At 46.1% G+C, this 26,902-nt stretch overlaps 1 protein-coding gene and 1 long non-coding RNA gene across 6 annotated transcripts in view; one reads left to right on the top strand and one right to left on the bottom strand.

Annotated features, from left to right (window-relative positions):
* The window catches only part of LOC120097894 (uncharacterized), a 9,153-nt gene extending 2,839 nt beyond the window's left edge, over positions 1–6,314 (top strand). The window contains exons 3-4 of the long non-coding RNA XR_015641873.1: positions 543–610; positions 4,132–6,314. This is a non-coding gene — a long non-coding RNA (uncharacterized LOC120097894). The remainder of the gene's footprint in view (positions 1–542; positions 611–4,131) is intronic.
* Frmd4a (FERM domain containing 4A) overlaps positions 1–26,902 on the bottom strand; it is a 588,018-nt gene that overhangs the window by 308,828 nt on the left and 252,288 nt on the right. For 2 of the 5 annotated variants that reach the window (XM_087590784.1, XM_087590787.1), the window contains exons 1-2: positions 25,371–25,556; positions 12,569–12,793 (exon numbers count right to left, since the gene is read on the bottom strand). The exons of 2 other annotated variants lie outside the window; for them this stretch is intronic. In XM_087590784.1, coding sequence (XP_087446910.1) covers positions 12,569–12,634 — 66 coding nt within the window. In that variant the 5' untranslated portion in view covers positions 12,635–12,793; positions 25,371–25,556. Of the gene's footprint in view, positions 1–12,568; positions 12,794–25,370; positions 25,557–26,902 lie in introns of those variants that run through there. One more of the 5 variants, XM_087590789.1, reaches the window with a different exon arrangement.

Raw genomic sequence — 26,902 nt, forward strand, 5'->3', positions numbered from 1 at the left:
GAGGCTTTGGCGGTATAGCTCAGGCTGTAAGGGACACTTTGATGAGCTAAGTGCAAATAAAACAGAAGCACATGTGTTCAATTACGGTTAAATACGTACAGAGAGAATGTTAATGGAAATCAAAATAACCCTGGGCCAGACGCCCCACACATTTCGGCCCGGCACATTCCGTCCCTTCTCCAATGTGGCGGGGGCCCAGTCATGCTTTCTAGAAGTAGAAAAGTCTTCTCCCACTAATGAAGCCCCATGACCTCAAGGTTCTGAGTAGTCAGCTTGCCCAGAAAGTATCTGATAGTCTACCCAGAATTCTGAGACCTGGGTACTTCAGGTTCCTCACTGAATTGACAGCATTGTTATCGGTTACTGATTTTCATTATTGGAGCACAAGTGTGTTTGCCAGGAGGGGACAGCCACTCATACTGATATGACCTCTCGAGGGGAGAAGAGAGAATGGATGCTTTCTGAATTACCAGACAACGGGCTGGGAGGTTTCCAAAGGCTACCTCAACGAACCCAATGACTTCCATTGTTTGTGTTCACAGATGAAGAAACAGACTTACTGTTTGAGTAAGGAGAGCAGAGACTACTGACGGGCGGGTTGTAAACCAAAGTAAGTGTGTGTAACTATGGGGTCCAACCTGGCCCTTTCCCCGGTCACCCATCACAGGGCGTGCTGTCAGCTTGCAGCAGTTTCAGAGTCTAGAAAGGAGATCCTCCTACAGAGTAGCAGATGCTGTACGCTTAGAGGATTGGCAGTTTCAAGGATCCCCTTAGAGGCTTGGCCACCTGAGCTGTTTCAAGGATCCCCAGATGGGTAGGGTTACAGGGGAGCTGAAGCTACAGGCTTGGCGAAAAGACGGGAAGTTTCAAAGTCTCCGTATCTGCTGCTGGTATGTCACCCAGGCTTGACTCCAGGTCACAGACAGCCTGGAAGAGCTGGAAAGGGGCAGTGAGACCCTGCTTCAGGGACTCAAAGAGGGACTCAAAGAGTAAGAAGAGCTCAGAGACAGGTCACCTGTGGTAGGATGGGACTTGTGGATTCCAAGACATGTTGGCCCTGATGGCGCCAAGGGGAGGGACAAAGATGAGTGATAGACTCCAGGTTTTCACGGTCCTCTGCCAGCCAAGTGACGGGGAGATGGGAAAGAGCCACACAGCATGGACAAGGGCAGAATGGAGAAAGGCTCTGCGAATCCGTGGGTTCAGGACCAGCGTTGACAACGGACCAAATCGTTGACAGGGAAGCAAGGGAGGCTGAGTGAAGTGTAGAGAAAGGGTCTGGAACAGATTTATCTTGGAGACTGCAAGTCTTCAATAGGACACAGCAACCCTAGGTCATGTGCATCGGGGAAGAGTTGGGAGGGCCCTGGCCAGCTAGGGAAGACAGCACAGGCTAAGTGTCAATGAGTGGCGTGGGGCTGGAGTACTGGAGGGGGCTCCTCAGCCCTTCAATTCCTCACACTGCTGTGCTTAACGCTGAAGGAGCAGAGTACTCAGGCCGACCGGGGGATTTGTTTGTTTACTTGGGACATTTCCTTCCAGTCGGGAAGAAAACATTTACATGAAAGTCTGGGATGAAACCACCGAGGAATGAAGTGAACTGTGTTTAGGAAAATCATGCGCCAAAGTGAGGCGCATCAAGTCAGAGCTGTATTCTAGATCACTGACAGCAGGGCGTGAAAGACGGGATGGGGGTGATGGCTTGTGGGACAGAAAACAGGTTATGACAACAGCGTTGGCAGAAAGAGACAGGGGGAAGGGAAGAGCCCATCTGGCATGTGTGTGTGTCTATCTATGCACGAATGTGTGTATGTGTGTGTATAATCAGAGTGAACATATATGTTTGTGTTTATGTATAATTATGCATGTATATGTGTTTGCATGTATGTGTGTTTGAATAAGTGCACATGTTTGTACATAAGTACATGTGTTTGCATGTGCTTGTATTTGTATATGTGTGTATTCGTATGTGTCTGTATGTTTGTGTGTGTGCCTGTCACATACACACAGTTGCATAAGGAGCATCCTTTGTCAGAGCAATGTGCATACTGGTACATGTTACAAGCTACACCCAGGGCAAATGAGACCCTGAGGGAACCCTGGACCTGGTCACATAAATGTAACCTGCTCCTCGTTCCCACCCATCCCCAAGGTGAGCCTGATGCTTATCCAGATGTTGCCAGGTTTGAGAACGACCTGTAGTGAGGCTGAGTCTTCTGCTCCCTGCAAGTCCACCCATGTACACTCTCACTCAGAGCTGTAAGTGGCTCTCAATAAACTCCTCTCTTCCACTCTGTTCTTCTGTCAGAACCCTGGCAGGGCAGGTCATCAGGCAGGGCGGTTTCCTGTGAGAGGAAAGTGTTGGAGTGCACACAGCAGGAAGGGTGCCAAGAGCAAGCTCTAGAGGTTAAGCACATTCTGAGAAGAAAACCAAAGCACCTTGAGCTGACAAAGGTGCTGGGGAGGTGAGCTAGAGGACTTTGGGTGAGAATTCCATCATCAGGTAGAATATGGGATTCCTCTTGTGTTTGTGTTTCTTACTATAATAACAAGAGTCAAGTTAAGGGGAAGTTTTTACTTTGGCTCATGAAGGGAATCCAGTCCATCACAGTGGAAAAGTATGATGCTGGTGGCTCCACAATAGCCTCTGTGGCCCTCACGATCCATCTTCCCGCCTCCCTCATGCTTCATCCCATGGACGTCATTAAAGCCTGCCCTGCTGAGCCTCCTATCCACGTAGTAAAGAAGTGTCTTCTTAGCCTTTTAAACCCAGTGTTTGGTAGGTTTCAGTTCAATGATGGGAGATGCGAATTAATTCACCCATAAGGCTCTTGATCCAATCAACTCAAAGACTTCACCCTCCATCAGGCCACAGGGGAAGATGCAGTATGTGCCACAGGGAAACCTTGAGACAATCAGGTGTCATGGAACTTCCTGAGATCTTTAAAGCAATGGTCACAGTGTGGAGATTGTGGAAAATACTAATGCCTATCATGGTGGAGTCACCAATATTCTCTCTGAGCATGCCTGGATCAGCAAACAAAAGACTGTTGGCCTGCTGGTAGAGTGGTTTAAGTTTTTGCTCATGAGGTCTTGCCCACAAGCAGCAGTGTGTGTGTGTGTGTGTGTGTGTGTGTGTGTGTGTGTGTGTGTGTTTGTGCGCATGTGTGTATACATGCCCTTGCATATGTGTGTATATCAGCACATGTATGTGCATGCATGTGGAGGCCAGAGGACAAGCTCATCTGTCATTTTCCAGGTGTCACATATCTTTCATTTTTGATAGTCTTCCATTGACCTGGAAATTGCAGCTTGGTTAGGCTGTCTGGCCAGAGAGCTCCAAGCAACTGTCTGTTTCTATCTCCCCAGTGCTTGGATTACAAGTGCACATCACCCAGTTTGACTTTGGTTCATGTGGGTTCTTGGGATGGAACTCAGGTCTCCATGCCTGCGAAGCAAACACTTTCGTCGACTAAGCTGCTTCTCTAGTTCCAGCAGGAGGATTTCATGCTTTTGTATGAAAGCTCATCATTCCTCGCCTTGATATGATTGGTCCCCATCGGCACCTTACTTGCCCTTGGCTGCTAGGGGCCACTCCAGATGCTCAGAGGCTGCATCCTGAGCTGATAGCCATTCTGCATGGTAGGACTAGCTTATTGCACATGCTGTTAAGAGTGATGTCATGTCTCGGTCCCAGGGAATCAATACTATTGCCAGGATGCCTGTGTGATTAAGCAGGTAATAAGCTGACCTGTGGGGCCGGCTCTGTGGATGGGCTTCAAGATCATTTTGCAAAGCTCTTTTTCATGTTCTGTCAGCTGTAGATGGATTTTGATAACTAGCATTGATCTGCCATGTTTATGAAGTGCACTTTGTGCAGGGTAAACTGTGTAATTACACCTGGAATGGCAAAATAAATAATGCCCTTATCTGTGCTATTGACTTCCCAGAATTAGCTGGATATATATGGTGCACTTCTAAGGAGAGCCAATACATGTTGAGTTTTGATTTTCAATGGGCTTGGCTCTCTCCCATCAGGCATCAGAGATACTCAGTTAAGTGCTAGATGGCAAATGACCAACTCGTAAAACTGTTTCCTATTTGTATATTTCCGTTTTTGTTTTGTTCCAGGCAGATAACTTGAACATACAATTTTCATCTACAGAATGAATCCACAAGGTTGAAGGAATCCATCCAGCACTGCAAAGGACAGTGGGGCCTTTCCTTGATGGTATCTGATTCTTCTCTCTCCCATGCCCAGGGAACATGGGCATTACTACCAAAGGCAATTATTACATCATTCACCATGAGCCTCATGTTTTCCCAACGAGATGGGAGAAAGCAACTTGAATTTGTCAGAACGACTGGCATCCCCTAACCTCATGCCGTGGGAATATGGTTTATCTTGAGTGCACACCCACTAACCCGTACATCAAAATGTCAAAGGGCTTCCCAGCACAAGTTCATGGCCGGAACGGGTAAGATACCTTCAATGGACCAATTCTTAGAGGCAAATGGCGATGAATAGAGGATTCTGTTACTGTTTTCTTGGCCTACCCCACTCTGTTTGCATTTTAAGCCTCTACAACAGAAAGGAAAGTTGTGAAAATTGCTTGAGATACTGAGTCACATGGTTGAGAACAAGGGTGGTAAGAAATGACACCAAGGGGCTGGACAGATGGCTTGGGACCGGGGTGAGGGTTGGGGAGAACTTGCTCTACAAGCACGAGGGTCTGAGCTTGAATCTCCAGAACCCATGGGAAGAAGTGGAGACAGGAGAATCCTCTCATCTTTTCTGAACAGCTAGCCTGGCTGGCCCACAGAGTAAAGTAGCAACAAAGAGACCTGCTTTAAACAGTGTGGAAGGTAGGAACCAATACTCAGAGGTTGGCCTCTTTTTGCTGCGGACACACACACACACACACACACACACACACACACACACACACACACACAATGAGTCTAAGGCCATTGTCACCTGTATACTTTTATGTATAAAACTACCTGGGTAGTTTTATGCCAACTTGACACAAGCTAGAGTCATTTGGAAAGAGGAAACCTCAATTGAGAAATTGCCTCCACCAGACTAGCCTGTGAACAACCCTGTAGGGTATTTTCTTTGCTTGATGAATGATTGGAAAGGCCCAACTCACAGTGGGTGGAGCCAATTCTGGGCAAATGGTCCTGAGCTGTGTAAGAAATCAAGCTGAGATAGCCTCAAGGAGCAAGTTACAAAACAGTATTCCTGTGCGTCTTCTGTCTCAGTTTCTGCCCTGAGTTCTTGCCTTGACTTCTCTCAGTGATAGGCTTACAAGTTGTTAGGTGAAATAACCCTTGGTCCCCAAGTTGCTTTTAGTCATGGTGTTTTATCAGAGCAATAGAAACTATAAGGAAGACAATCTAATTCTATGTACAAAGGACAAAGGGAAGTCATTACAATGTATGCTTTTAGCAAGGAAATGACACCAGTTCTAAGGGGCTGATTGACAAAGAGTGAAAGGTAGAAAGAAGGCCAACAGGGCAGTCACAGGCTATTGTAGTTGTCCAAATGGAGAAAGGTAAAATCTAGAACCTTGGATATTATTCCTCTATAAATTCTATCTGAAGAGACTAGAGGAAGAATGTTATTATCTGTTATGACAGATGCATAGGAGGAAGAGGAATTCTGACAGGATGATGCTGAGTGGCTCTGGACATGCTAAATTTCTGGTGCTTGAATGTTTTGAAATGAGATTTAAGAGAGGAGTTGAACCGGAAAATGCAGCTCTGGTTTTCAGTAACACTTGAGCAACCACCAGACAAGGTGTTTTTTATTAAAAGCACAGGATAGCCATTCAATGATGGACAGAGTTACTTCTTGTAAACACTGGAGATGAAACTCTTCAGCACTTTGATTGGACATTGAGCCTAGAGAGGGGCCAACAAGAATTCCAAGCAAAGGAGGACTGGTCACAGGAGAGCTATAAAGGGAACCCAATAGGATGATGAGCAAGAGAAGCATCAAGAAGACAGCAATGCAGGAGACCACGAAGAGCTCATCTAACTGATGAGGGATGGACGGATCCAGGAAGGATGGGCCTCATCACAAAAATGGGAGTGAACTGAGCCTACGATAAGGTTTCCGAATTGACTTAAGTCATAGACCTCTACTGAAGGTCTTAAATGGCTGATGAGAATACAGGATATTAAACACATATTAGAAGACAATTATTAATTCCATAAAAGTCAGAAAGTTGTAAAGCCCACCAGGATATGTAGTTATGATATATAATATGCTGATATTTTGTTAGCATAATACAACTAGGTGTTACATTAAACTGCAACATCAGTCCATCAAGAATACAGTTGGAGAAGGGAACAGTGTGTGTGTGTGTGTGTGTGTGTGTGTGTGTGTGTGTGTGTGTGTGTTGGGGGTGTGTGTTATGGATATAAGAAGAGCTAAAACCCTCAGACTGAGGAGAAGGCTCAGCAAGTAAAATATTTATCTTGGCAGGATGAAGACTTGAGTTCAATCCCAGGAGCCAACCCAAGTTACATTTGTTTTCAAAAGAACTGGGAAGGTGGATATAGGTTCACCCTTGGAATTCAATGGATGTACTGGCTGGTTTCGTGTGTCAACTTGACACAAGCTGGAGTTATCACAGAGAAAAGAGCCTCCCTTGAGGAAATGCCTCCATGAGATCCAGCTGTAAGGCATTTTCTCAACTAGTGATCAAGGGTGGGAAGGCCCATTGTGGGTGGTGCATCCCTGGGCTGGCGGTCTTGGGTTCTATAAGAGAGCAGGCTGAGCAAGGCAGGGGAAGCAAGCCAGTAAGAAACATCCCTCCATGGCCTCTGCATTAGCTCCTGCTTCCTGACCTGCTTGAGTTCCTGTCCTGACTTCCTTTGGTGATGAATAGACATGTGAAGTGTACACTGAATAAGTCTTTTCCTCCCCAACTTGCTTCTTGGTCCTGATGTTTGTGCAGGAATAGAAATCTTGACTAAGACAATGGTCATCCAACCTAGCCAACTTCATGAGCTCTAGACCAGTGAGAGACTAATATCTGTCCTCTAGCCTCCATATGTCTGTGCTAACATATGTATGTGCATCCACACATACATGTGCACCTCCATACACATGAACACATACCATACGCCAAGCGTTAAGTCCTCATCTCTCAGGGTGCTGGCATAAAATCTCAATTAGGTATTCAAGAGATTACTATGTAAATACATGCGGTGGTTTGAGTAGGAATGCTCATACATTTGAATGATTAGTCACCAGGAAGTGGAACTGTTTAAAAGGATTAGAAGGATTAGGAGGTGTGGCCTTTCTGGAGTAGGTGTGGCCTTGTTGAAGGAAGAAGTGTTTCATTGGGAATGGGATCTGAAGTTTCAAAAGCCCACGCTGGGTCCAAGCTCTCTCTTTCTCTTCGCCTGGCTGCAGATTGGGAAGTTAGTACTTCTCCAGCACCATGCGTATTGCCCTGCTCTCTGTCAGGATGACAATGGAGTAACCTCTGTAACTGTGGGCAAAAACCCCAGCTAAATGTTTTCTTTATGAGTTGCTTTGTGCATCACGTCTCTTCACAGTAATATAACAGGGTCTAAGATAACGTAGTATTAAGAAGACTACAGTTACCCACCAGATACAACATTTGGAAGAATATGATTTCAGAGGGACTCAGAGGTTGGAAAGAAGGGATTGGAAGCTGGACCATTTCTTCATAAGCCTTCTAATATTCAACTTTTATGTTCATGAAAATGGCCATGCACAAATGTTGATAAAAATCAAAACAAAGTTGCAAACAGAAGGAGCAATGCTACAGGAAGCTTGATCCAGATAAGAACTCAGCATAACAGGGTAATAACGAGAAGGTCAGGGATGGTCATGACAATGTGCGTACGGAATGCCGGCAGCAGAAGCTAGGCAGGAGAGTCAAGAGCTGGCGGCACCTGCCTCCTTTTGAAGGGACAGATTCAAGTGTAGATAATCAAGCCATTTAATGCAACAAAGAATGCTTCAAGACATCTGCTTGGTTTCCTGTTGTCCTTTTCTTCAGTTTGTGTCCAGTACCCTTGGTCTATGGAGAGGTCTTGGAATGCCCATGGAAGGCAAAACCTCTGAGCTACTCCTACTAGAGATGAGAGATAAGCAACATGCCTTCTCATCTTCTGAAACGAGAGGAGGGCAGACTGACAATCGGAAGCAGTACACACAAAACAGGAAATTCTATACTTGTTGGTTTTTTTTAAATATTTATTTTAATAAAAAAATTTAGGTGTATGCATGTGTTTGGGAAGGGTGTGTATGAGTGCAGTTACCCTTGGAGGCCAGAGGAGGACATCAGATCTCATGGAGCTGGAGGTAAAGGTGGTCGTGTGAAGCCCAAGAAGCTCCAAGTGGTGACAAGGTATTATGAAGCAAAAGATGTGACAGGTCCTCTCAGGTCATCTTACAAGAGCCTTGCATTTCCAGAAAGCACACCTACCGCACATGTCCCTTGTAATCCTGGAAAGTAAGTGTCACCATGGGAACAACTGTTCTGGAGATGGTGGAGTGACATCCTAATTGCATGGTGAAGACTACAGAGGACAGGCAAGTGTAACGGGATCTGGATGTAAAAACTCATGCTAGACAATCGGGCTCACCATGCTAGACAATCGGGTTCACTTGGGATACACTGTGGTTCCTTGAAAGGTTGGAAAAGGAAATGTTAGCCTATAGATTCCCATCACCTTTTCATCTACTTGCGATATTAATCTCTCAATACCTATGGGTTGTCAGTTCTTCCATGGTCTTCCTGCCTGAAGGGGCAGCCAGGTAATAACACTCCATGTTCCTCCAGAGGAGTTAGGTTCATTTCCCAGCACCCTCCTGGCGGCTCATGACCATGTCTAACTCTAGTTCCAGAGGATTTGATGCCCTCTTCTGACCTCCTCAGGCAAAAGGCACAGATGTGGAACACAGACATTCATGCAGGTGAAACACTCACTTACATAAATAAGTAAATAAAATAAATAAACAAAAATTATTTAAAAAAAAACATTGTTTTTAAGGTCATCTGGCTCAATGCACCCTCCCACAGGGGTTGTCAACAGAGGTCTTCTAGGTCTCATACCCCCTCAGCAGCAGAGCAATGGGCCAGGTTGACCCCTTACTGTCTTGGGGGCAGGCAACAGAAGAATTAGCCACAGGTTGACAAGTTCATGCCGAGAGTGAAGGCTAGGCTAAGAAAGGACTCAAATGCTTAGTAATCCGTGTGTGCATGTGCATAAGAGCATGTGTGCATGGGAGTGAGAGCATGTGTGTATATGTGTGTGCATGCCCATGCATGTGTGTGTGAGAGACAGGGAGAGATGGGGAGAAATGGAGAGACGGAGCGACAGAGAAAGAGACATACAGAGAGACTGTGTGTGTGTGTGTGTGTGTGTGTGTGTGTGTGTGTGTGTGTGAAGAGTGGAGGGAAGAGAGATGATTTTACCTCAAAATTCTCAAAACAGATTCTGTGGGGGACAAGCAGGGAAGGAGAAGAACATAGTCAGTTCCTGCTCTGTACTACCCCCAACTCTCAGTGCCTTCTCTACACTCCCCAACCTTTGGTATTGACTCTGAATCACCCACTTTACACTTTTACTGTAGTCACGAGCACTGGCCAGTCTGAGCCGCATTTTACTGCTGAGAACAGAGATTCTCTGAATGATGAACCATTTGAGATGATGCTTTTACAACAAATGTCAGGGGCCCAGCGGTGTCTCCGTGGCTCTAAAGCCCGTGGCTGATGGTCTCTAGGACTGTTCATACAGATGGAGAAAACTATGCCAAACAACAAGAGAATGTTTGTCCAAAAGACGATGGTAGGGAAGACCTGGCTGGGGAAAGGAGAGGAGTTTCATCTGGAACAGGCATGTGGAATGCCTACAGTCCCTGTTGCATTCTTTGTAATCTGTGCGCAGGTCATAGGGGTGTCTATAAAAATGTCCTTAGACTCTAGGTGTGTTTTAGGACATCTTCTGCATCTCACATATATAGCCATACCATATATCGTGGTTTTGTTGTTTAATTATGTATGGTATTAGGGATTGAACCCCGAGTTTGCGCATACTAAGCAAGTACCCTTCTACCACTATGTTCCTTCCTTGGCTCTTTTTGTAGTTTTCATTTTTGAGACAGGATCTCACTAAGTTGCTCAGGCTTGCCCTGGACTAGCTCAGTCTGGTCTTGAACTTACAAACCTCTTACCTCAACCAACAGATTAGCTAGGGCTATAGGCCTGTACCACCAGACATGACTCATATATCTTACAATAAGAAATTTGGAGCACAAAGAGAGACCCTACTCCTTGCACTTCAGCCACTGATTTCTTGAGTTTTGATCACCATGGTGATCTCTGCTTGAAATGTGGCAAGAACAGGTTCTATAATGTGGTAAGAAATGCAGAGAACAGACAAGATGGCTCAGTAGGTAAGGGGGCTTGCTGCTAATCCCGACAGCCTCAGTTTGATCGAAGGAACCCACCTGGTGGATGGACAGATGGACTCCCACAGGTGGCCCTCTGACCTCCACACATATACTATGGCATGTGTATGTCCCATTAAATAAATTTTAAGATGAAGGAAACATATAGAAAGTATAGATTTCTTTCTTTGGCATCTTAATGCTCTCACCCAGATTAATTTCTCAATGAAAATGAATAATATACATTTAGCAACAAGGAGTATTTACAGGGGTGCTAATACACTGTATTCTAGGCGCTCAGAAGGGTAGAGGCACCCTTGAGAACATTAGCTCTGATTCTGAGCACCCATGAATAAAGCCATGTTTGGCCAGCTCCACTCGTGTACTCAGAGTGGTGTCTGTGTGGGGGGGGGAGGGGTTGGGGTGGCAGACGGTTGCCATGGTGGTGCCTGCAGCCTAGGTCCAGGTTCAGAGAGACACTGTGCCAAGGGAAAGAGGCAGAGCGAGCAGGGCAGTCAATGTTCTCCTTCTTGAGAGCATGGATGAACAAAACCGACTGGCTGGGATTGGGAAAATAATTAGAATAATCAAGTGAGAGATATTTATTTAAAAGGACGGGGCATTTAAGAGCATCTCCTTGAAGAAGGAGATCACTACCAGGCTTGGACACAAGACCGTAGGAGTATAGAGGGAGTAGAAAGGAAATTAGAGAGGTCAAAGCGACAAATTACTGTATTTTAAAACATTTTTTTCTGATTCTATTTTTCCCCTCTGAGTCAATCTAACTCCCACTGACCCTCTGCTATGCCAGAGTCCACCCCCTGTCTCAGCCCTGAAGCACTGCTACCAGACTTTCAGGCAGTGGTGTTGAGGCAGAGAGGAATGCCCATCAACGCTAGCTCCCAACTCCGCAGCCCGTGACCTGATGCCCCAGGACTAGACATGCAGAAGGACCCTCTCCCCTGTCCACCGCACACTCTAGCTTCAGGCCTGCTACCCAATACCAGGACTATGATCAGAATGGACGCAAGTGACTCAGCTCCCCACAGCCTCCTGCGAGAGATCGGCCCTCCGGGAATCCCGCCAGCATGGAGTGGCCTCCATTTGAAGACAAATTATAAATTAATAGTGAGAAATGCTCCAGACTCTCCTGTCTGCCAAAATACACCATTCATTGTAAAGCCCCTGAAAGGGCCCCAGTGATGTATAGCCAAGAAACACCAATCCTCTAGAGCTTTCGTTATTCTAAACACAGGCTCGCAGCATGCGCTACAGCGGCCTTCCCTGGCAGAACGACTGTTGTTCTTGGAAAGGGCACACCACCAACACCTTCCAGCTGCATGGCCACCTGCAAGACTCTGCCACCGCAGTCCCTGCCCAGCATCAATACCCCAGAGAGAGCAGACCTGTGCCCCCATCGAGCCCCTGTGGCTGCGGTCTGGGGAGTGACTTTGTTGATGTGGCCTTTTCGGAATTGCATTGCTAAAATTCAGAAAATCATTGCAGGAAGAGAGGTTGTGTGTGCATGCGTGTGTGTGTGTGTGTGTGTGTGTGTGTGTGTGTGCGTGCGTGGTGTGTTCCCTGTCAGCTGCCCTTTTCTTTAAAGGGAAGTAAATCAAACCACTTCCTGGGGAACCCATAGGAAAAGTGTCTGTGGACAGTGTATTTTGTGACACTACCCAGTAATCTGCATCTCTCCACATGGAATCACCAGCATTTTGAGCGCTATGAATTCCTCAACACCCTCCCCCACCCCCACTTCCCATCCCATCCCCTCCGGAATGACTGTTTCACAAACAAATCTGATTCCTCCAGGAATGCAAACCAGAGTGCTTTTGATCTCTCCCGGGAGGGAGTGTTTTCTCTTTCTTTGGCCCATTCATTCAGACTTCTGGAGCTTGCTTCATTTAAGAAGCCACACCTCTGACAGTTAATCCATTTGGACAGTTCTGTGTCACTGGACATTTAGGAGCGATACCCACTCCACCCCGACTTCCCCTCCAGCATATTGGTGTGGAAACAGCACTACTGCGAGCTAGAAAGCTTCTGTTGTATTCTGGGGACAAAACCCCTCTTGGGGAGGGCAAGGACAATCCTTGCATGTGGGAAGGAGAAGCTTTTACTCACAAACACATCCATGAGCAGGTGCTCCAGTGTCATCTCGAAGCCATCCAGTCTGGCAGCTAAAGTCATGGTCAGTGTCCCAATAGGCCCACGGAGCTCAAATCGGCAAACCCTTCGGCTCACAGAACACCTTTGGTGTCAGGCGGTGACTAGGCAAAGTTGCCACTAACGAGAAGTAGGAACTCTTAAAATAAAGCAGAGCATTGCAGAACAGGCTGCCAGGGCTCCCTAGAAGAAATTATAAAGGGTTTTCTTTTGTAAAAAATAAAAACAACAAACTCTATTATTAATGGTTCTATGCTACTGGGCTGGGCAAAGAGGTCAGCAGGTGAAGAAGCTAGCTTCCTCGGCAGAACTGTACAAAGCAAGGTGCCCTCGAAACGCAAGGAACCTCAGTAGAAGATGGCAGAAACAGCTGGATGGAGCAGAAAGGAGTCTAGGGTAATGCCCAAAGCTGTCTGACTCTGATATTTATAGGGCCACATGTTTTTGACTCCAGCCATTTCTCAGTTCATTTCTGACCTTTCATAAATGGCTACACACAGTGGAGTGTATTGTGGAACGGGGCAGCGGGTCCCGCAGAACTTGGCTGTGACCAATGCCAAGGCAATTCACACAGACACGCCATCAATGGCTCTTTGTGAAGGACGTATCAGACCTTGTTCTGTGCACCACGACAGAGAAACACACAGTCTTGTGGAAAACAAGGAAATGAAGTTGGAGGGTACTAAATTTTTCCCCAGAATATTATTAGATCCCCATACGATCTTCCCCCACTCCTTCTACACCCCCGACGTGCAAGGGTAGATAAACATCTCAGAAATAGATTTAATCTCCACGTCAAGTCCTGCAGCATCTGTCAGGTAGAATATTCATGAAAATTAGAAATTCTTTTCTGTCCCTACAATTTAACTCCTTTTTATTCATGCAAGTATTTTTTTTAAGAAGTTGTAGTAAAATACGCATGACACAAAATTTGCTTCTTTAACTTCTCTTTGTAGTAGTGTGGTGTGGTGTGGTGTGTGTGTGTGTGTGTGCGTGCATTTGTGGGAGGCTAGATGTTGGATGTAGCTTTTATCATTCACTCCCCCTGTTATTCCCTTGAGACAGGACTAAATCTGAAGGTGGCTATTTTGCTTTTGCCCACTATGCTGGTGATTAGCAAACGCCAGTGATCTTCCTGTCTCTGCCCCATCCCTACCCTACCCACCTTCCGGGGTTTCAGGCAAGCATAGCCTTTTGGGGGGGGACACATTGCTGGAGAGCTGAACTCAGGGCTTCAAACTTTCTCAGCAAGCTCTCTTCCTGATATCAACTGTGTCAAGTTGTGAATATTTTTCACATCTGAGTCCATTCTAGGACTTTCTTTTCTTTTCTTTCTTTCTTTTTTTGTTGCTTATATAACATATGTGGTATGCACATGTGATGTATGTTTGTATGTGTACAATTGCAAACGCACATGTGTGCACATGTATGTAGAGGTCCAGTGTTGGTGTTGGGTGTCTCCCCTGATTGCTTTTCCCCTTGTTTATTGAGGCAGGCAGGGTCCCTCACTGCTTGCTGGTTTGGCTAGTCTGACTGGATAGCTCGCTCTGAGAGGTCCCTCTTATGCCTCCTTATGCCTCCATAATTATTGCCTGCCACACTTTTACATGGTTTCTGGGGATTTGGACTCTGGTCCTCACACTTGTGCAACAAGTACTTTAGCCACCAGGTCATCTCTCCAACCTAAAATTTTTCCTTATTTTAAGGCTGAAATGATCTATCCAAAGAAATAGCATTGCAGTTGCCAGATTTTTAGGACTGAGAAGGCCTCTTAGGAACACTTGCCTGTCAAGACTCTAGGAGACATTTGTGCTGTGGCTGTACTAACAGACATAGCACCAGTGGAGAGAGACCAGAGAGCCTCCTAGTTACCTCATAAGTCCTAACTCACAAAGTCTTGATTCCAAACAGGGGAAGCACTTACTAGTCGATACCCGTGTCAGAGAAGATAACCCACGTAAAATCAAGGAGCATACAGAAAGTCCATTCTCGAGAGGCTCCTGCTATCCCACCTACTCGGTTCTCTAAAAGGAGGACAGCAAAACTCTCAGGTTTAGTTTTCACACCAATGTTCATTTTCCCAAAGGCAGAGGTAGACAGCTTCAGTATGTGTAATTTAAACAGAGTCACCGTGAAATAACGTCACTCCCCCACCAGGAAGAAAAATCCCGATAAAACGCTTAACATTGTTCTAAAAGTGGTTTGACGGTCTGTCAAACTGGCTTAGTCTGACAGACTGTCATCAGTTACACATAGAGGTCTGGTATGGTACAGTTTCAAATGTGCTTTGGGGCCTCTCGTCAGGGAAGGAGAGCCGGTACCACAACAGGTGTCTCTTGTTAAGCGGTGGCGTCAGAGGAGGAGCGGGGGCCCGGGGTGGTGGCGGAGGTTGGTGCTGTGATGGACAGCTTCAATAGCTGAGACTATACAGAAAACATATTTCCCTGACAGGAGAACGGCTTCCCAGGGCTCCCTATCTGCAAGTGTGCTGCCAGCATCTGACACTGATTCTGTAACTAGAGCCACATCAGCAACTAAGACTCGGTACAGATGACTTCTTGCCACGACGTAGCTGCCATCTTGTGTTTAAACTGCAGTCTAACATCTTGCCACACGAGTTCTTGTCCACCACCTTTTGTTGATGAGAGCTCTGCTTCTCACAAAGTTCCCAAGGCTTTTGTTAAAGCCACTGCTGCCTGGGAGGAACTAGGCATGTCTCACGGATCAAGCTGTCCCATTAACAGACTGTTAGGGAAGATAACAGAGGCATACGCCAATGAGATATCATTCTAGTTAACCAGGAATCTCAGGGGACGGTTCAAATCAAGTTGCCATCTGCCCGTTCTATGAATTAAGTTTGGGAAAAGGCACTCTTTATTTATCTGGCTTGGTGTATACATGTACACTTGAGTGATGGGATACATTCGTGTATCCTGGTATGCATGTAGAGGCCAGAGGTCCATCTTGGATCTCCAGTCTTGCTCCTCAGAAGTTTCTCATGGTTACTTGTTTGCTTTAAGGTAAGGTTTCTCACTGGAGTGGAGATCGTTAGCTAGGCCAGGCTGGGTTGTTAGTGAACCACAGAGATTCTCTGTCTCTTCAGCTCTGAGACTACAAGCACTTGCTACCACACCTAGCATTTTGATATGGGTTCTAGGGATGGAACTCATGCCCTTGAGTTTACACAGTGAGCCTTTTGCTAACTGTCCCTCTAAAGTATTTGTTATACACACACACACACACATCGGACTTCGTTCTTGGATGGACCAGTGGTTACTGGATGGAGAATAGTTGGTTAATATGAGCAGTAGTTAGTAATCTCTCTCATTTAATGAGTCAGCCTCCCAGTCTCGACACTGGCTTTTCGTGACTGTTTTCTATAGTTGTCTGAGCTTGAAAGATGTCAGGGGTAAGCAATTCTGTATAGTTTAGGCACACAAGTGGTTAGTACTCTAGAGCAAGCCCTCTAAGAAACGTCTCTCAAGGGTGTGTGTGTGTTGCTTCCAGGTCATGGCACAATGTGGGAAGGTCAAAGGGCAACCTGCAATGCTAGGTTCTCTCTGTCTACCCTGTGGGTTTCTGGGATTGAATTTAGGTCATCAGGCTTGGTGGCAGATAACTTTACGCAATGAGCCATGCTCCTGGTTCTAGTGAGGCTGCCTCTGAAGTAGTTCCTGAAAGGGAAATATTGACCAGAAGGGGCTTAGCCTGACCTGGGAACAGGAAATAGGCATCATTCTTGAGAGACTGTCATGAGGGATGTGGAAGTGACATGGAGTCACTGGAGAGAGCGTGAGGACCACTCTACCACTCCACGTTTGTCACCTCCTTAGACCTGGGATTACAAGCACGGAACATCATGCCTCGCTTTTTAGGCCAGTGCTGAGGGCTGAACAGAGGTCCTCATGCTTCCGTGCGTGCGTGCGTGCGTGCGTGCGTGGGTGGGTGCGTGCGTGCGTGCGTGGGTGGGTGCGTGCGTGCGTGCGTGGGTGCATGCGTGGCAAAGCTCCTCACAGGCTGAGTCATTTCTCCAAACCCTTAAAATTGTTTCTGTTTTACTTTTGAATGATACTTGGCTTGTCCTCCCATGGGATAAAGCATCCCCGACAGGCTAAATACTCCTGCTCAGACAAACAAAATGGCAATCCACGGAGGGCACAATTAGCTGCATTCCCCATACAGACACAAAGCTGTCCTCTCCTTTGTTCCTTCCTTCCTACGACTGAAGGGGAATCACTCTTCTAGAAAGCTCTGGTTATTTTGTTGTTGTTTTGTTTGTTTGTTTGTTTGTTTGTTTTATTCCGTCTTGTTTTCCACTCCTGGAAACAACCATCTGCTTGAAACGCTCTATCAAGCTAAGGTTCTTCAGTCAATCAGACCGCATTCCGCCTCCTACCAAGCCACGATTAAGAACAGCTGCGCAGGCCCTAGGCACGAGGCGGTGCAACATACAAACGTATTTTACTAGAAACTTCTTCCTGCCCACTCAAGAGCAGTGATTTTGTTTCTAAGGTCACTTATTTGAAGACCAAGTATAAAACGGTAGGTCAGATCCCCGCAGGTCTGATCGGAATGCTCCACATATAACCTAGTTAACCATTTTATGCTTTCATTAATGAATATTAGTAGTAATTGAATCCAATCATTGGGCAAAGCTATGATTTTTTTTTATAAGTAAAATCACTGGCATTATCTTCATCACTCAGTTTTGACGCACGCACTTGGAATATACTGAACTAATAACCCCCAGCAAAGGAGCCTTTAATCCATTTTGAGCAGACTTTTATATATGGTGTGGGAGTTCGTTTTCTTTTGCATAAGGACACATGAATTTTTTCAGCACTGTCTGTCGAAGAAACCATCCTTCTCCCCAAATCTGGAGGACATTAGGCTGACTGAAATAAGACAGATCCCTATGGACAAACCCAGCATGGGATCAATTACAGGCGGAATCTCAAACTGTCAGAGGAGAGAGCAGAGAGTAGAATGGTGGGGTTTTTAGGGACTGGGGATGGGGGTGTGGGAAGGTGATGGTCAGAGGGGACAAAGCATTGGCTAAGCAGGATAAAGAAGTTCTGAGGGCCCAAAGTCGGCAGGGTGACCACAATTAACAATGCTGCATTGTATGCCTGGAACTGGCCTCCTCGAAGGTCAACCTTAAGCCTCTTTCCTCTCTTTGACGAAAATGCGGGAACACGAACGCACACACACATCAGAGAGACAGAGAGAGACAGAGACAGAGAGAGAGACAGAGAGACAGAGACAGAGAGAGACAGAGACAGAGAGAGACAGAGAAAGAGAGACAGAGACAGATACAGAGAGAGACAGAGAGAGAGACAGAGAGACAGAGAGAGAGCAAGAGAGCCTCAGGCGAGCAAGCTAGGCATGGACGTGATAGCACATACCAGCACTTTGAAAGTAGATGGGACCAAGAGCTGAGAGCCAACCTTAATTACACAGCAAATTGGAAGCCCAGGCTACGAAAGACCCTATCTTAAGAAACAGAAGACCAACAGAGTCAGTCTCTCATAGTCTGAACCACCAAGCAAAGAACATACACTGGCGGGACATAGGCCTCCCTGAACATATGTAGCTGATGTGCAGTTTGGTCTTCATGTGGGTCCTGAACACCTGGAGCGGGGGCTTTCCCAACAGCTGTTGCCTGTCTGTGGGAAGTGTTCTTCTAGCTGGGCTGCCTTGTCAGGCCTCAGTGGAAGAGGAAGCTCCTAGCCTCACAGAGACTCGAAGTGCAGGGTGGGGGTGGGGTTGCGGTGGGAGTGGGGGTGAGTGGGTGGGGATCACCAGGGGGGGTCCTCACCAGCTTAGAGTAGAAGGAGATGGGGGCCGGGGTAGGATTGTGGGAGGAGGTGACTGGAAGGGGAGCAGTGAGTGGGATGGAAAGTGAATAAGTGAAAAATAAAATAACTTAAAAAGAAGACTAATGGAATGAAATGATCAAATTAGCTAGCTTATACGATAACACACACACACACACACACACACACACACACACACACACACGGCCCAATACATCTTATATTTTAAATGTATATAATTATTCCTCTATAAGAATAGTAGTAGGATGGGAAAGTCCTCCACGACATATGTAATGGCCTGCTGTAATGGCCTACTGATTGCTTGCTTGCCTGTGCAACTTCTGTCTTACTTTACATCCAGACAGTGAGTGAATTCTAGAGATGTCACGTGCCAGAAAAACAGCTCCCTTCTTATCGTCGTACAGACAGCTGTCTGTCTGAGTAGGGCTATAAAGGCTAGCCTGTCTGCGGTGGCCGTCTCTGTGAGGACAAACATGTTAATTTAAAGGGCTGTGTCTACAGGACCCTCCAGGCTGGCACTGGCTGGGCATCAGGCTATGAGGATCTCTTGGTGCCTGTCCTCATGCCCCCTACTGTGGCGATCAGCTGATTTTCACAGTCAACCTTGCCTTCCCCATTCACAGTGCATTTGTACTTCGATGGCTTTTATGATAAGCACAAAGGGGTCTATTCCTCGACATGTTTCCTGACTGTGCTCCTGCACCCACAAGTCTCTCTGTTCCCTCACAAGTACCAATGTTATGACTCTGAAAACCAACAGTGACATTAGTGTCAGGCACTGGCTGTGGTGTTCTGGGTGCTGATGGAGAGGGATGTACAAGAATTTGTTTGGTCTTCTTTTGGGCTCGTTGCCTGTCATGTGCCCTGTCCCTAGAAGGGCCTCTGAGGTTGCCACCAGAAGGGCTTATTTGTGAGAAAGGAAGAACAATTGTTTCAGGTTTGTGTGGACTTTCTTTCTTTTTTTTTTTTTGGTTCTTTTTTTCGGAGCTGGGGACCGAACCCAGGGCCTTGCTATTCCTAGGCAAGCGCTCTACCACTGAGCTAAATCCCCAACCCCTTGTGTGGACTTTCTAAAGGCACCTCGTTTTCTAGAATTCAAATATATGTCATGGCTGGCAACACAAATTCTTTTACAGGCACAGGAGAGTCAAAGGGCTGTACTGTGACATTTGGGTACAGCATACATCGCTCAGGGATGGGATGGTTATTCTGGGTTCATGTTCTCAGCTTTGGGTATTTTTGAGTGACCTGGGTTGCTCTCTAGACCCTTGCCAAAATGAACCTCTAATTTTAATCCCAATCCAAACCCTGATCCTAACCCTAACCTTCTAGTGAGAAGAAAGTACCCCAGTGTAACTGCCATCCATTTGAAGCAACCTTCACTTTGGTGTATGCCTTTCTACCTTGGGTCTGTTTCCTATGATGACTTATGTACAATGAGCAATGGCTCTTGATGCTTTCACAGTCAATAGTCCATTGTTTAACAAAGGTGTATGTGTGTGTGCACGATATATATGTATGCATATGTATATACAGATGCTCTTACTTGCTGTGTAAGTAGAAGTCAAGGCTTGACTTCAGTGTCTTTCTCAACCACTCTCCACTCTATTTAATGAGGCACGGCCTCTCACTGAACCTTGAGTGTACCTGTTCAAGTATTCTACCAAGCCAGCTTGCCTCAGGAATTCTGTCTCTGCAACCTGAATGCCAGCAGAGCTGCCTGGTTTTATATGTGTTCTGGAGATCTGATGTTTGTGCATCCAGCCCTTTATCCCTGAGCCATTTCTACAGTGCATACAGTCATTCTGTAGCCAGATGCATGCCACTCTCCTCAGTCCTTAAGACTGAGTATGAGAAACAAGGGGTCTGGCCAGCTCAGAGATCTAGAAGCAGTGAGAACTCACCTGTGGATTCTGATCATCCCCAACCAGTAAGACCTAAACTCACACATGGCCAGCCTGCTCAGATGTCTGATGTACCTGCTCAGTGTCTCTGTAGCATGGTCAGTAGGACCAGCATGCACACAGTATGGCAAAGATATTTGATAGACACCTGGCAAAGCCATGTGCACAGTGTATGCCCAGACTATCTTTAGTGGGAGATCCTAGGGGCCAAATTTTTAAAAAGCGCCCAAATGATAACAAGGAGCCCTTACCCTTAAAGGCCAAGGCACCATGGGAACACAATAGAGAAGGGCGCGTACACAGTTCTATCTGAGATGAACAGGCTGATTATAACAGCCTCCTGCATTGAGCATTGAGGTTTGTCCAGAAATAACAGGGAATGATGCAAAGGCTGAAAGGAATGTGTGAGGTTCCCACTACCCTTCTCTACTGGAAATGTGCATGTGCTACACACACACACACACACACACACACACACACACACACACATACACACACACACACACACACACACACACACACACCAGAAAACAAGCCATATTTCTTCCCATCCTGAATCCTCCCTCTCATCACTGGTCCAGCTCAAGGATGCTGCCCTCCCAACAAGAGATGAGGCGAGCATGATAGTGCCCAGACATCTGAGGGATAACGATAAGCAGAATTTCCAGGCAGCAAGAGGGTAGGGTGGTGGACGGTGGGCGTGGATTGTGGTCTCTGCCATTTTTCACTACTCACTGCCTATCCCGGGAAGACAGCTGTCATGGAGATCAAGGATTGGCCATGCTGTGTCCTATTGAAATGTCACTAGAAATGAAGTATGTCGTAAGAGGAGCAGGATACCCATGGCAATGCCCCAGGATGAGCTGAGTCTCTGATAAGCAGGCTGGGGATAGTTAACTTTTGTAGCTCTGGTCTTCATGGTGATTAACTCATCCTTTGCTTTTCTATGACCTCTAGTACAGTTGCACTCCATACATATATGTACATATTATAGTAAATATTATTTGGTGACAGATGATGCTCTTTTTCTTATTTATATGACGGAATTGCGTCAATAGTTTTGAAATATGTCATGAGCATCCTGTGATATCCATGATTACTTTTAAATGTTAGGCATTCAACCTAGTGCCTTGGACATTCCAACATGCTAGACCTGTCCTACCACTAGTCCTACCACCTGTCCTACCACCTGTCCTACCACCTGTCCTACCACCTGTCCTACCACCTGTCCTACCACTTGTCCTACCACCTGTCCTACCACCTGTCCTACTACTTGGCTCTAACTTCAGTGTCAATTATTTGGGAATTTTATTCTGGTACAAATAGCGCATTTAAAAATATTTGTCAGAGAGGCTGGGGAGATGTCTCGGTGGATAAAGTTCTCACTGCACAAGAATGAGGACCCATGCAAAGCCAGACATGGTGGCTTGTGTCTCTATACTTGGCACTAGTGAACGGGTCCACTGCTGGAAATAGGTAGATACCAAGGGCTAGCTGGCCAGCCGGTTTAGTGGAAGCACAGAACTCAGTATTAAAGTGGGGGTCGGGGGGAAAAATTGTCTTCACAGAAACTGCTGTCTCTATTTCAGGTGTCTGAGATCAGAAGACAAGAAGATGTCTGTCTGTACAGCCATAATGGAAAATGAAATGATAGTTTTTGCAAGGTAATGGTCAGAATTGGAAATCATTGTAATTACACAAAATAAGCTAGCCACAGAAAGATGAGTATGTCGTGGTTTCTTTCATATGCAGAATCCAGGTTTAAAATTAGATATGTTGATATATAAACACACGTATTTATTCTAGAGAGAGAGAGAGAGAGAGAGAGAATGTGCACGAATGTGCCTTTGAGGTAGTCTTTCTGAAGTGGAGTGATTGGCTGAAGAGTCACGAGTGTGTTAAAAATAAATGATTTTCAACCTGGCCACCCCACGAAGGTTGTGCCAGTGTATACACCCAGGGTGTTAAACAGCGTTTGACTCTTGATGCTCTCAAGCCAGACACACAGTCTAATGGCAAGTTTTGAATTTTGGACAGAATGGATAAAAAAATATCTTTCATTAGGCAAAGTGCTGGTTCTTAAGTAATTTTTCTCCTCATAAAAAGGCGACATAGGCTGGCTTTAAGTTCTCACACTGGCTATGAACGACTTCTGACCTGCCTCCCTTCCCTGGGTATCAGGGTCATGTAGTGTACCACCATGGCCGGCTTTATGCCGCACTGGAGAGTGAGCCTGGTGCTTTGTGCCACAAATTCTCTTTTCCACACCAAGAGTTCCAGGATTCAAACAGATCCAGCTGTGTCCCATAAATACGGCCGTAATGGGCACAAGCGAGTGGTTAACACAGATGCTAAAACCATCTACACGCAAAGTGCACGTTTAAAAGCAACTTAATAAAATCCATGCCAACCCTTCTGCATTTCTGGGTTGTCTGCCCCAAGCACACCTGGAAGGGTGAGTGAAAAATTAAAACCACACCAAGCAAGCACAAAGGGTGAGTCATTCAAATACTCCTCGTAGTAAAAATTCCCTTTTGGCCAGAGGAGACATAACCAGCCCATGAAGTGACTACATCCTGAATGACTTGGGACCATGACACCTGATTGGATGTAGACTGTATGAAACTGATAATGGTTGTCAGCTATCCAAGCCTAACTCACCAAACCAGAAACTGATCTGGTAACTGATTAGCAGTGTAGTCAACCAAGACCCTCAGACTTTCCACAGTGTGCTAAGATATATCAGAATCCCCAGGACTCACTCCAAGGCTCTGCAGACTTCTCTGGGTTTAGGTTGAATGGAGACTCATCACCAGTGACTTTTTATCAGTCAAGCTGACCCTGGTGCCTCATTAAATTTATGACCAGAGTCTATTTTATTTCTGTCGCGAATTGGGTTAGCTTCTTTTTATCCTCAAGGTCACAAGCAGCCTTTGGACAAACAATCGTATCTACCTGCCAGACATTACTGGAGCGTGTTTTCTACAGGGCACAATGTGGACACCATTAATTTCCTGGACATGCGAAAAATCTTTACAGAATAGCAGCTGAGACACTAAATAATTGATTTAATTAATATAACATAATTAAACATATTAAATATTTACAGAGTGTGCTGTTTTCTATTGAATTTGTATGGAGGCTGTAGTGATTTTCGCCATGTTCCGAAGGCGCCAGGCTATTAATCCTGCAGCTGGAAATGCTTAGGTCATAAATTGCTGGAAGATTCTTCTGCAGAAAGCAAGCTGAACGTAGACTGCTTATTCACAGTGCTGTCTCATCATGGTCTTTTTGCTCACACAAAGAAGGTGTTATAGGTACTGCTGTAGGTGCCAGAGTGGAAGTAGGACTTTCGTGTCTATGAGTTTGTATTTCTAATGTTTGAGTAAGGTCTTATTAATTGCTCTATCCATAATCTGTATCTAGTATCAGCTAGCATTTATGCTAGTTTATCTATTTATCTAATATCTATCTACAATCATCTATTAGTGAATGACTATCTATCATCCATCCATCTGATCTTTAGCCATTGCAAGCACTATTGTATACTGTATATTATATATTGTGATATGTACTTGTGTGTATATATATGTGTGTGTGTATGTATATATGTATATGATGTACATGTATAATGTATATGGATATGGATATGTGTATGCACATAGATGTGTATATGTGTGGGCCCTGGGATGTGGGAGCAGTTGGTAGAGCATTACCTAATATGTACAAAGTCCTAGAGAACCAGGTCAGTTGCCAGTTCACAGACACCATCCACATTTTCTTGAGATAGGCCTTCACGGCCAAACAGGCTAGGTAGCTGTCCCCCTGTCTCCATCTTTCCAGTACTAGTCCAAGCAGATATCACAACACCTGGATTTTTTTTTTTCCTGGTGGTACTCGGGATTGAACCTAGGACCTGAAGCATGAGAGGCAAGTGTTCTAACCACTGAACCTCAGCCCCAGCTCACGTCTGGCTTTTCTTATGTGAGCTCTAGGGGTTTGACGTCATGCTGCAAGGCAAATACTTTAGAGACGTATTCACCCTCCCAGCTCCCAAATATGAATTCGGTTAACTCTCACTATAGCCCTCTATGGTAGTCACCATTTCATTTTGACCCCAGAGGGATGAGCTCAGGTACACTCAGTACTTTTAATCAAGAAGTAGAACCTTCTGTAGCTACAAAGGCCTGGCGCCTGCTCAGGTACAGAAGGACTGTTAAAAAAAAGGTGAACGTTCTTACACTTGCTCGCCCCATAGAAACTGAGGAGTCTGAGGAGGCACGTAGCAATTTTGGAATTCCTGATTCATCCACCACCCTGGGCTCATGTGACCCAACACTGTAGTTTTGTGAGCTGTCACTTGCTCCCTGCCACCAAGGAAGACCATTCTTCCATGGAATGAAACACTGTGTCCTTGTAGAGTAGCAACGCTGTTTGGAAAGAGTGTGTGGCAGGGCCATGGGGAGGGGGGAGGAGCTCTGGAAAATGTCCGGTATTCATCTCCTCCATAATCTTAATAGCATGCCCATTGTGCAATGGGGAGTTGAGAACAGGACAAAGGGGGTTTAGCTGAAGCGAATGTCGGGGGGAAACACAGTATGATGCAATGCTCGCTGGGAGGAGTCCACAGGCAAGAGAGACTCACTGTATTTTGTGGACAGGGAACAGGCTCCTGGGGGGAAATTTGGGCTCATTTGGGCAGTTGGCAAAAGGCCACACATGATGCTTGGATGCCCAGGTGGCCGGCTCATTCATGGTCACTCCCTGCTAACACAATGGCATTCCTCAGACACTCACACTAGTTCAGCTAGTTGTCCCCACACTGCAGATACATTCCCCATGCTTCGAGTGTATTCCCGGGAGCCGTAAGGTCCCATAGAGTGTGAGCTCAGCCCCACGGTGGGGCGTGGGGCTTTCTGCCTTCAGGTGCACCGGTGTTCCTACTAAGAGGTGTTGATGGGAAAGTAGGTGACAGAGAAATACACAGCACACAGGAGAGGGAAGGTGTCTATTACTCACCAGCAGACAGATGCATTTCTCAGGCTTACACAGTAGCAGGGCTTTGTAGCTGGAGAAGGTTCGCCTTCTTAATTAAAAGAACTATGTGGGTCCCTCTTGGGGAGACCAGTGACTGGCTCTGTCATAAGGATACTGAATGTCTGAAAACAGTGACACGGTACACACTGGAGAAGTCCCAGAGTGGGTGGAGTCACACTGGGTTTTCTTCCTCTTTATTTTTGCATTTTGTTTTTATGCTAAAACTGGGCAATCAGAGCACTTCTGCTTTCTCCAACAGAACAGAGCTCAGTCTGTCCCTCACTCTTCTCCCAGCCTCTTCTGAGGCCGCCTAACTGGCCTCCTTCTCACTTCTTTCACAAAGCCTTTCTTAGGACATTCTCCAAAAACCTGGCTTTAGGGCCCACTCCAACATTTCCCTAGTTTCGTTGCGCACACCAGCTTTCTGTCTCGAAAGTCGGGCTGACCGTCTTTCTTCTATTATAAATGGACTTGTTTCTGCAGCAACCCAGTCCTACTCTTTCTACCTGAGCTGCATTGTTAAACAAGCGTTAGCAACATAGTCCAGGGTTGGACAGCTCAGTGGATAAGGTGGATCCACTGTGCAAACATGCTGATCAGTTTGGATCCCTGGAGCCCATGTAAAAAGGCAGGCAGGCATGGCTGCCACCGGTAATCCCAGCAAACAGGAGGCAGAGACAAACTGACTAGCTAGACTAGCCAGCGTTGGCTAGGTCTGGATTCCTCGAGAGCCTCTGCTTTAATAGATAAAGTAGAAGCGATGGGTGAAGATGCCTGAAGTCAATGTCCGGTCTCCCACATGCACACACACATATTTACTAACACACACATTCCCATACACAAGTGACTACGCACATGAGATACATAGACACAATCATGAGTGCCACACACTTATACGTGCAGAGCTTGAGATGGGGAGGGGAGAGGGAGAGAGAGAGAAAGGAAGGTAAAGTGGGAGGGTAAAGTGGGAGGGGGAGGGAGAAAGAGACAGAGAGGGGGAGGAGGGACAGGGAGAGAGAGAGAAAGAAAGGGGGAGAGGGGAAGGGGGGGAGGGTGAAGTGGGAGGGGGAGGGAGAGACAGAGACAGAGGTGGGGAGGGAGAGGGGGAGAGACAGAGAGACACACAGAGAGAGGAAACACGAGTTCTATTCTTGGCTCATGTCCAAACTAAATAAGTCCATGTGAGTAGCAGAGAGGTATGTCATAGCAATGTTTTCCACAAACTGTCCAAATATGCATCGAGAATGGATAGATATGTGTATATTCCTACTATAGGATCATCTGAATGGTCAAGTCCAGCAAGGGAAGTGAGTGAGTCTCTGTGGAGCTCAGTATCCGTCCATCTTAGAAATGTACTTTTGAGTAACAGAGGCCCTATTTACAGAGGGAGGGACACAGGGACAGGGGATGTCTGCGTGGGTGTCCCGAGTTATTCCAACGTCGGTGGCCACCTTCCTTGTTCACGTGGAGATTTCTTTTTTTTTTTTTTTTTTTTTTTTTGGTTCTTTTTTTCG

The sequence above is a fragment of the Rattus norvegicus genome, chromosome 17 (genome assembly GCF_021556685.1).
Source record: "Rattus norvegicus strain SHRSP/BbbUtx chromosome 17, alternate assembly SHRSP_T2T, whole genome shotgun sequence".
Lineage (NCBI taxonomy): Eukaryota > Metazoa > Chordata > Mammalia > Rodentia > Muridae > Rattus > Rattus norvegicus.